This window comes from Electrona antarctica, assembly GCF_951216825.1.
Source record: "Electrona antarctica genome assembly, chromosome: 13".
Lineage (NCBI taxonomy): Eukaryota > Metazoa > Chordata > Actinopteri > Myctophiformes > Myctophidae > Electrona > Electrona antarctica.
Window position 1 is genome coordinate 39,095,283 of NC_136794.1, and position 10,066 is coordinate 39,105,348.

The 10,066-nt window shown below is 43.5% G+C and overlaps 1 protein-coding gene across 1 annotated transcript in view; it reads left to right on the forward strand.

Moving 5' to 3' along the window:
* LOC306935944 (polyprenol dehydrogenase) overlaps positions 1-9,802 on the forward strand; it is a 12,937-nt gene extending 3,135 nt beyond the window's left edge. Inside the window, exons 3-4 of the mRNA XM_079519317.1 lie at positions 213-420; positions 9,418-9,802. Coding sequence (XP_079375443.1) covers positions 213-420; positions 9,418-9,612 — 403 coding nt within the window. The 3' untranslated portion in view covers positions 9,613-9,802. The remainder of the gene's footprint in view (positions 1-212; positions 421-9,417) is intronic.
* The last annotated feature ends 264 nt before the right edge of the window (positions 9,803-10,066 follow it).

The following is a 10,066-nucleotide window of genomic DNA, read 5'->3' on the forward strand; positions in this document are numbered from 1 at the left end:
GATCTACAAGCTCATAGCACGCCACCGAGTGGCGCGCTACGAGCTTGTAGGTCTGCTATTTTTGAAAAATCATGAAAATATTTATTTCAGAAAACTGGAGGATTTAGGATTCAGGCCTAAATGGGTTAAACAAAATATCCCCTCTCTCTCTCTCTCCTGTGTGTGCATGTGTGCGTGCGTGCGTGCGTGCATTGCGTGCGTGTGTGGTACAGCCAGTGCTACTCGGCCCACTCGGCCTACTGCCAGAGTAAGCTGGCGCTGCTGTTCTTCGCCACACACCTGCAGGTGCGTCTGGAGGCCGACGGCTCAGCGGTGAGCTCGTGTGCGGTGGACCCGGGCATGGTGGACACCGCTCTCTACCGCCACCTCTGGCCGCCCCTCCGCCTGGCACAGAGCGCCGTGGCGCGGCTGCTGTTCAAGGTAAGGAGGACATGTGACTGATTCCCATCACGCCTTTGAAGCAGTGTTGTTTTCGTCGACTAAACACGAAGACGAAAGAATGTTCGTCGACTACCTTTTTTCACTGACGAAAACTAAATGGAAACTACATGAAAACTATAAGCTATGCTGACTAAAACTAAATATGTTGACAATTTCGTCAACAAATAGAAACTATACTAAAATGTTAGGAAGGGACTAGTGGACAAGAGATCCAGTATAAGTCATTTTACACTTGGTTGCATGCTGAAAATAGCAGATCCACAAGATCACAACGCTTCGCAGTTCGACGCAAGTGTAAAAACGGTCATTACGACGGCATCAAGGCCCGCCAAAATACATTTTAGTTGACTAAATCAACCGTAGATTTAGTCGACTAAAATCTTATGATATTTAGTCGACTAAAACTAGACTAACACTAAGACATTCCAGGTGACTAAAATGTGACTAAAACTAAGTGAAAGCTATTCAAGAGACTATGACTAAAACTAAAATAGGAATTTGCTGCCAAAAACAACACTGCTAAGACAGACCCATAAAGGTCCATTTGGTTCCTAATTATCATTTAGCTGATGGGGACCCCCTGGAACTCTCTCAAGGACCCCTAGGGGTCCCCGGACCCCACTTTGGGAACCACTGGTTTACAGACTTTGTCCCCCGTAACTCATGAAATCTGTTTTCTCCACACCTGCCAGAATGACACGCCATCTGGCCTCATTATGAGAGCTTGAAGCCAGACTTAACACATTTAGACCTGAGGCCGATTCTAAAAAATAAAAAGGCTTCTAAATCCTAACAAGTTTTCTGGAAAAACCTCATGTTTCTGTATGTCAGTGGTTCTCAAACATTTTCATGTCAAGGACCCCCCCAAAAATACATGTATTTGGCCACCGACCCCCATCTGGAAATATGTTGTTCCAGGAACCCTCCCCATGAAGCATAGGTTTGAGTTAAAAAACGTTCACTCTGAAAGAATATACATATTCAAGGATTTGCGCCACATTTGTATGTTATACTTTAGCTATTGAAAAATAACAGATCTATTTTCAAGATTCATAGCGCGCTCATAGCGCGGCACCGAGTGCCGCGCTATGAGCGCGCTATGAATCTTGAGAAGCGAGCTATGAATCTTAAATTAACAGTGATTTCACAATATAAATTGGGGGTCCCAGAGATAGAAATGCCATTAAATGGGGGGTCCGTAGCCTAAATGCATGAAAAACTGGGGGTCCTTGAAATTAAAATGGTTGAAAGTCACACAATAATGCTTAAAACACCAAAAGGGGTTCCCGTTCAGAATGGTTTAAGTAGGTTTTGCAGCCTAACTCGGTTATGACCTCAGCGTGACAAGGATTCTTGGTACCTCCGCCAGACATGTCATCATTCTCAGCAAGGTTATTATTGGAGTCTTGTGTTTGTCATAGTTTGGTTTAGTTCAGTTTATTTGCACATACAATTCTAAACGATGATAAGAAGTGAGGAAAATACATTTAAATAGAAAGGAAATGAAAATTCTAAATCAAAACATGATGTGCCGGAAAGGCCAAAAACAAAACCAGAAGGGCTTCCTAAACGCTATAAAGCATGAATTAAGCTGTCAATAGTAATATTAGTTAGTTCTAATTACTGATAATTCATTATTTCTTATTTTTATTTTGTTTTCAATTTTTGTTTTCAATTTCACTTTAAAAGACGTGGTCGAGTCTTGTAGAATCAGAGAGAAAATGAAAGCCAGCTGTCACGATAATCTGTTCCAATATAGTTATTGGCAGTTGGCAGTAGCTTGTTTTCGCCCCAAAAACCCCAACAGAAAGCAGAGAGCAGAGAAACTTTCACAGGCTTCGGAAGAAGAAGGCCTTCTATCATAAACCACTGAAAACACCACGTGAGGAGAATCTTTCCACTGGCGGAGTGAGACTTGGATTGAAATGATGAGAATCTTTCCACTGGCGGAGTGAGACTTGGATTGAAATGATGAGAAATCTTGTCATTGGTAAATAATGGTGCATTTATCTATATATGGTGCTTTTATATAGTGCTTTTATCCAAAGCGATTTACATATAGATTGTGCATTGCATTCACTCATTCGCACACAGACACACACACACACACACGCACACACACACACACACGCACATACACACGCACACACACACAAGAATATATGGGTTTTTCAGAAGAAAACACTCAGGATTTAGAAGATATTTCTAGAATAGTCCTCAGAGTTAAGCCATTCTGGGCGGGAACCCCTTTCGGTGTTCTAAGCATTATGTTATACTTTAGCTATTGAAAAATACGAGCTTGTGGCTCTGCTATTTTTTAAGTTGTGAAAATGTGGCGCAAATCTTTGAATATATATTTCAGAGCATCATTTTTAACTAAAATATTGGCTTCTGGTGGGTCCCTGGAACTACATATTTTCAGATGGGGGTCCGTGGCCCAATAGAGATAATTCTGGGGGTCCTCGACATGAAAAAGGTTTGAGCACAACTGACATAGAAACATGGGTTTTTCAGAAAACTATTAGGAATTTAGAATCCTTTTTTTTTAATCGACCTCAGTCCAAAATGGGCTAATTACCTTTGCACCAAAACATCATCATCAAGATGTTGTGATTTGGCCCCGGGGCCATTCTCAGAACATTCTCCCGCTCTCTCTCTCTCTCCGTGATACCGTGATAACCGTGAGGAAGAAATTGGACATTAGATCCCCAGACTCAACAGATCGATAACAGGCCTCGCGGCATCGATTAGCCACAGAGAGTCACAGACCTCCCAGTTGACAGCTTGCTCAGCAACACTGGCTCACCTTATATTGGTCACAATTTCTGTCCACACCACTGGTGTTGATTTTGTCGACTAAAACTAAGAAAATGTTCGTCGACTACCTTTTTTTCACTGACGAAAACTACATGGAAACTAAATGAAAACTAAGCTATGATGACTAAAACTAAGACTAAATATACTGACAATTTCGTCAACACATAAAAACTGGACTAAAATGTTATAGGAAGGGACTAGTGGACAAGAGAATAGCAGATCTACAAGCTCACAACGCGTCGCAGCGCATCTCGTTCAAAATTCCTGAAATCTTTGGAAGCCAATCTTAGCCAATGCGGGATGGAATCAGACAGATCCGTCTTGATCACACATGACTATGGTGACTATACCCATTGGTAGTACATTTGTACGAGTAATATAAGAGATGTGTAAAAAAAAAAAGAATCACACCTATGTGAAGTGAGGGGCGCTCTTATCATCGTACATCATTGTACATCAGCTCATTCCGGCCAATCAGAATTTGCGTCTTGGAATACGAGGGAACAGAGAGGTGTTGATGTGCAGATAGTTCCCCTGTACAGTTGGCTTGTTTTACTGTTGAGTGAGAAGCGCTAGCACTGGGGCTGTGGTCGGTGGACGTTGTAAAGACATTTGTTTCGCATAAAGGGCATGCAACCTTGCAACTACTCTTTAGCTACTTGCAGAAATGGGGTCTCACAGAATGTGGGGACCCATTACAGAATGTGGGGAGTGGACCCATTACAGACTGTGGAACACGTTCTGACCAGCTGCCTGCCCCATATACCGGCCACCGAATGGTGACCGTGGGTTAATTGACCTAGACGATGACACACTGGACTGGCTTGCTGCAACGGAGCTGAAGGTCTAAGGACATACGACAGAAGAATAATGTTGAGTGAGAGATTATAAAGCTAACAGAAACTTAACATATTATAAAATACACATTTCTACTCAAACACACAATTAAACACGTTAACATGCATGGTCCCTTTCTTAGGGACCGGTCGAAATTTAAATAGGGGTACCCCTGGAGGAAATGTATGTGTCCTGATATATAATAACATCACCCTCCCTGTGAATGAAAATAAAAATCCAGTCCCCTCCCCAGGTGATTAAACAAAAAGGAATCACCCTCCCCTATTAATTAATATCACATTTAGCTGAGTATTATTTATTCCTAACTTTAATCTGCTAGCGTTTTTAATATGTGAGAAAATAAAGTGACCGCAAAAATCGCGCTGTGAGACTTGAACTCACGGCCAACGTGGACAATGGTCTCGTAGTCTAACACCTAACACAGCAAGCTATGGAAGCTATTTAAAAGTGGGGGTTGAAGTGTGTACTTACACACTTGGATAGGCCAAGCACAATGATTGACGGAGAACAATGAAAACCGGTCCTGTTGGGAAGAACCAAGTGAAAGCAACAGAGGGGTATCGTTGACCAAAGTTGTACTTTAATTCAGAAAAGCTGTAGTATTAGATATATATATAAAACCCGGACTATTTTATTATCAAAATTGGATCACCCTCCCTTGGACTCAAAATAAAATTAGCTCACCCTCCCTCTGACTAAAATTAATAAGACATGGCCCTCCCCTATTTTCCTCCAGGGCCCCCTTTTCTACATTTCGACTGGTCCCTTAGCAGTTGATTTTGGTTTAGTCAAAGTCTTTTGAATGAAATTAAATGTAGTTTTAGTCATATTTAGTCATCTGAAATGCCTTAGTGTTAGTCGTGCCTTAGTCGTGCCTTAGTTTTAGTCGACTAAATCTACAGTTAGTTTGCCGACAAAAATGTTTGTGTTGACAAAAAGAAATGTGCGGGCCTTGATGCCGTCGTAATGGCTGATTTTACGCTTGCAAACACGTGTGAAATGACTTGTGTTTTTTACTTATACTGGATCTCTTGTCCACTAGTCCCTTCCTAACATTTAGTCTAGTTTGTATTTGTTGACGGAATTGTCAATATATTTAGTCTTAGTTTTAGTCATCATAGCTTAGTTTTCATTTAGTTTCCATTTAGTTTTCGTCAGTGAAAAAAGGTATAGTCGACGAACATTTTTCGTCTTCGTTTTAGTGGATGAAATCAACACTGCGCAGTACGTGTGCACACGTTGGTTCCAGTTGGACAAGCTCTTCTGAGTGAAATGAAGTAACCCATTCTAACTAACTAAGCATTATGTTATACTTTAGCTATTGAAAAATAGCAGATCTACAAGCTCATAGCGCGCCACCGAGTAGCGTGCTACGAGCTTGTAGGTCTGCTATTTTTGAAAAATCGTGAAAATATTTATTTCAGAAAACTGGAGGATTTATACGTTTTTTTTAAATTTCGACGTCAGGTGAGGTAGTGCAGTTAACATTTAGGATTGTACTGTGCGATTGTGATATATGGACAGGGCTTGAATCAGGACGTCACAGAGAGGGAAGGTTTATTATTATAGCTTGACTTGAAGCATTGCCCTTCACAAGTTCAACGCTTTGATTTAATTAAGAGCCTACTAAAGGCTACTAATGACTCAGACTGTCTGTAGCACACACGGTACACACACACACACACACACACACACACACACACACACATTACACACACACAGTACACAGACAGAGGCACGTAAACACGTCTCCTTAAGTTACATCCGCATAACATTAGCAGTAGTGTGTGTGTGCGTGTGCGCGTGCGTGCGTGCGTGCGTGCGATGTCCGGTGATTAAGATAAGATAAGACATGTGAAATAGCCGATCTACAAGTCAGGACAGGACGTGTCATTGTTGAGCGTTCCCAAATTTATTTTTCTAATTCATGTAATTTATTTGATTTACAAAATGTACATCATGTACAATAATAATAAAATGTACCTTCATAACGTTTTTATATTAACACAAAAGTCTTATGAAAAAATATATGTTAAAAGAAAAAAACAAATAGCAGAACCAAAGTTACACATGCTGTACATTAAAACTTCAACACCACTTCACAGTGCGCTGCACCCTCACAAACCTTTCCTTCAACACCACTTCACAGTGCGCTGCACCCTCACAAACCTTTCCTTCAACACCACTTCACAGTGCGCCGCACCCTCACAAACCTTTCCTTCAACACCACTTCACAGTGCGCTGCACCCTCACAAACCTTTCCTTCAACACCACTTCACAGTGTGCTGCACCCTCACAAACCTTTCCTTCAACACCACTTCACAGTGCGCTGCACCCTCACAAACCTTTCCTTCAACACCACTTCACAGTGTGCTGCACCCTCACAAACCTTTCCTTCAACACCACTTCACAGTGCGCTGCACCCTCACAAACCTTTCCTTCAACACCACTTCACAGTGCGCTGCACCCTCACAAACCTTTCCTTCAACACCACTTCACAGTGCGCTGCACCCTCACAAACCTTTCCTTCAACACCACTTCACAGTGCGCTGCACCCTCACAAACCTTTCCTTCAACACCACTTCACAGTGCGCTGCACCCTCACAAACCTTTCCTTCAACACCACTTCACAGTGCGCTGCACCCTCACAAACCTTTCCTTCAACACCACTTCACAGTGTGCTGCACCCTCACAAACCTTTCCTTCAACACCACTTCACAGTGCGCTGCACCCTCACAAACCTTTCCTTCAACACCACTTCACAGTGCGCCGCACCCTCACAAACCTTTCCTTCAACACCACTTCACAGTGCGCTGCACCCTCACAAACCTTTCCTTCAACACCACTTCACAGTGTGCTGCACCCTCACAAACCTTTCCTTCAACACCACTTCACAGTGTGCTGCACCCTCACAAACCTTTCCTTCAACACCACTTCACAGTGTGCTGCACCCTCACAAACCTTTCCTTCAACACCACTTCACAGTGCGCCGCACCCTCACAAACCTTTCCTTCAACACCACTTCACAGTGTGCTGCACCCTCACAAACCTTTCCTTCAACACCACTTCACAGTGTGCTGCACCCTCACAAACCTTTCCTTCAACACCACTTCACAGTGCGCTGCACCCTCACAAACCTTTCCTTCAACACCACTTCACAGTGCGCTGCACCCTCACAAACCTTTCCTTCAACACCACTTCACAGTGCGCTGCACCCTCACAAACCTTTCCTTCAACACCACTTCACAGTGTGCTGCACCCTCACAAACCTTTCCAAAAGCATCAACCATTTTGGTTTCCCCTCCTCATTTCTGTACTCCTTAAAAATGCTTTTCTTATGCTGATGTTAAAACGGCTTTGTTTTATCTCTTCCGGAAGTTAATTCCATAAAGTAACCCCGCAGACTGAAATGCACAATACTTTTTTTGAGTAGTGCGGACAAAAGGCTATTGTATAAATCTTCTAATTATAAGTCATGACGTCCACCAGCCCCAACTGATGAAAGCGCTTGTTCACTGATGTGATTCACACTAGTGCTGCCTGTGCTACCTAATGTGCTTTCATTGTTTGTCTGGGGGATTTTTATTTTTTAGCCCATTTTGGACGGGAACCCCTTTTGGTGTATGTTTTAACCATTATTTTATACTTTAACGATTGAAAAATAGCAGATCTACAAGCTCATACCAGCTTGTAGATCTGATATTTTTGAAAAACCCCATGAAAATGTGGTGCAAATCTTTGAATATATATTCTTTCAGAGCGAACGTTTTTAACTCAAATCTTTTGCTTACAATTTTACAATTTACAATTTAGGCATTTAGCAGACGCTCTTACTCCAGAGCGACTTACATTAAGCAATAACAAAAGCATGGCATACATCACATATATAAAAAGTAGTTCCCAAATCATACGTAAACTAAGAACGTAACAGTGGAGTATCTATGTAAAGTTTACATTGTAAACTATACATACAGTACTTCTGGGAGGTCCCTGGAACAACATATGGGGAGTCAGGGTTTTTTTCCAGAAAACTGTCAGCATTTAGAAGACATTTTGTAGAATCGTCCTCAATGGGTTAATGCTGCAAAAGCAATCGCCCTTCAGGGACAAAATAAAGTGGAAGTTTTGCCGCATGGTTGTTTGTTGTGAGAGAAAGATGAGAGGCAGTCATTGGACTACCTCCAAATCCTCCTGCTGTGTGAGAGGCAGTCATTGGACTACCCTCCAAATCCTCCTGCTGTGTGAGAGGCAGTCATTGGACTACCCTCCAAATCCTCCTGCTGTCACAGACACCCGTCCCCTGTGGCGCACCCCCCCCCCCCCCCCCCCCCCCACTATGCCATGCTCAGCCAATCGCAGCGCAGAATGAATGGCACACCTTCCATGCAAGCCAAATCACAGTGGCCAATCACGTACAGCGCCAATTTCGGTGCCATATATGGGCGGGAATACCCCTTTTGGTGTTTTAAGCATTTTGTCAGGCTTTAGCTATTAAAAAATAGCAGATCTACAAGCTCGTAGCGCGGCACCGCGCTACAAGCTTGTAGATCTGCTATTTTTGAAAAACTATGAAAATGTGGTGCAAATCTTTCAATATATATTCTTTCAGAGCGAACGTTTTTCACTCAAATCTTTGCTTCTGGGCGCCGTGGGCGGGGTCCCTGGAACAACATATTTTCAGATGAGGTTCCGCTGCCAAATAAAGATAATTCTGGGGGTCCTTGACATGAAAAAGGTTGAGCACCACTGACATAGAAACGTAGGTTTTTCAGAAAAAAAAAAACGTTTAGGATTTAGAAGCCTTGTTTTAAGAATCGTCCTCAGGTCTAAATGGGTTAACCTTGCCTGTCAAAAGGCCTATAGAGTCAGTCCCTTTCTCTGTAGCATTGATATGTCAGCTATCTTTAGATTATAATTCAACGTGTGCGTGTGTCTGTGTGCACGTGTGTGTGTTTGTGTGCGTGTGCGCGTGCGTGCATGTGTGCATGCAATTTACAATTTAGGCATTTAGCAGACGCTCTTAATCCAGAGCGATTTACATTACGCAAGAACAAAAGCATGGGAATACATCACATATATAAAATGCATTTATCATGAAACATGCGTAGGCTAAGAACGTAACTAGAACATATCTATATAATGACACTATACATATAAACTATACACTATACTATGCTATACATATGTACTATGATGTGCTATGACTACATACAATGCAATTATTGTGCTGTCTACATGACATGCTATAAGTCTGTTTCAAATGCTAGTCTAAAAGTGCTATCTAATGCGTGTTCTCCCCAGAGCCCTGTGGAAGGTGCAGCGACGGCGCTGCATTGCGCCCTGTCTCCGACCCTAGACGAACAGGAGAGGGGAGGCGGCTACTGGGCCAACGGGCGCAGGGAGATGACATCATCAACGCCCGCCACCCTCGACCCCCGGCTGCAGCAGAGCCTGTGGGACGCCAGCTGCAGGCTAGTGGGCGTGGCTCAGGACTAAAGTGGGAGGAGTTGCAGTCGCGGGCGGCGCCAGGATGCCGCAGGCCCCCATGCTGCTGACACACCGTGCACACACCGCTACTACACACGACGCCACCGTCCTCTCCATGCCACACACACGCACACGCACACACACGCACACACACACACACACACACGCACACGCACACACACACACACACACACACACACACACATCCTGTCTTCTAGAGCCATGCCCATATATGTCCGGTCTGGTCCCAACAACACTGTCCTATAGCGTCAGGGTCTTGAGCTCTCTGCTGTCGCACCGCAGTCTGTCTACGTATAGGTGGCGCACCTCTTTTCCTTTCCTGGCTGTGTAAAGGCTCATTCATAGTCTGGGTTTTCGGTGGTGGTCACCTCACCACCGGAGCTGAAATAACGTTGAGCGGTGGTGAGTAAAAACAGAGAGAAGGGCTGGGGCGGTGGCGGTG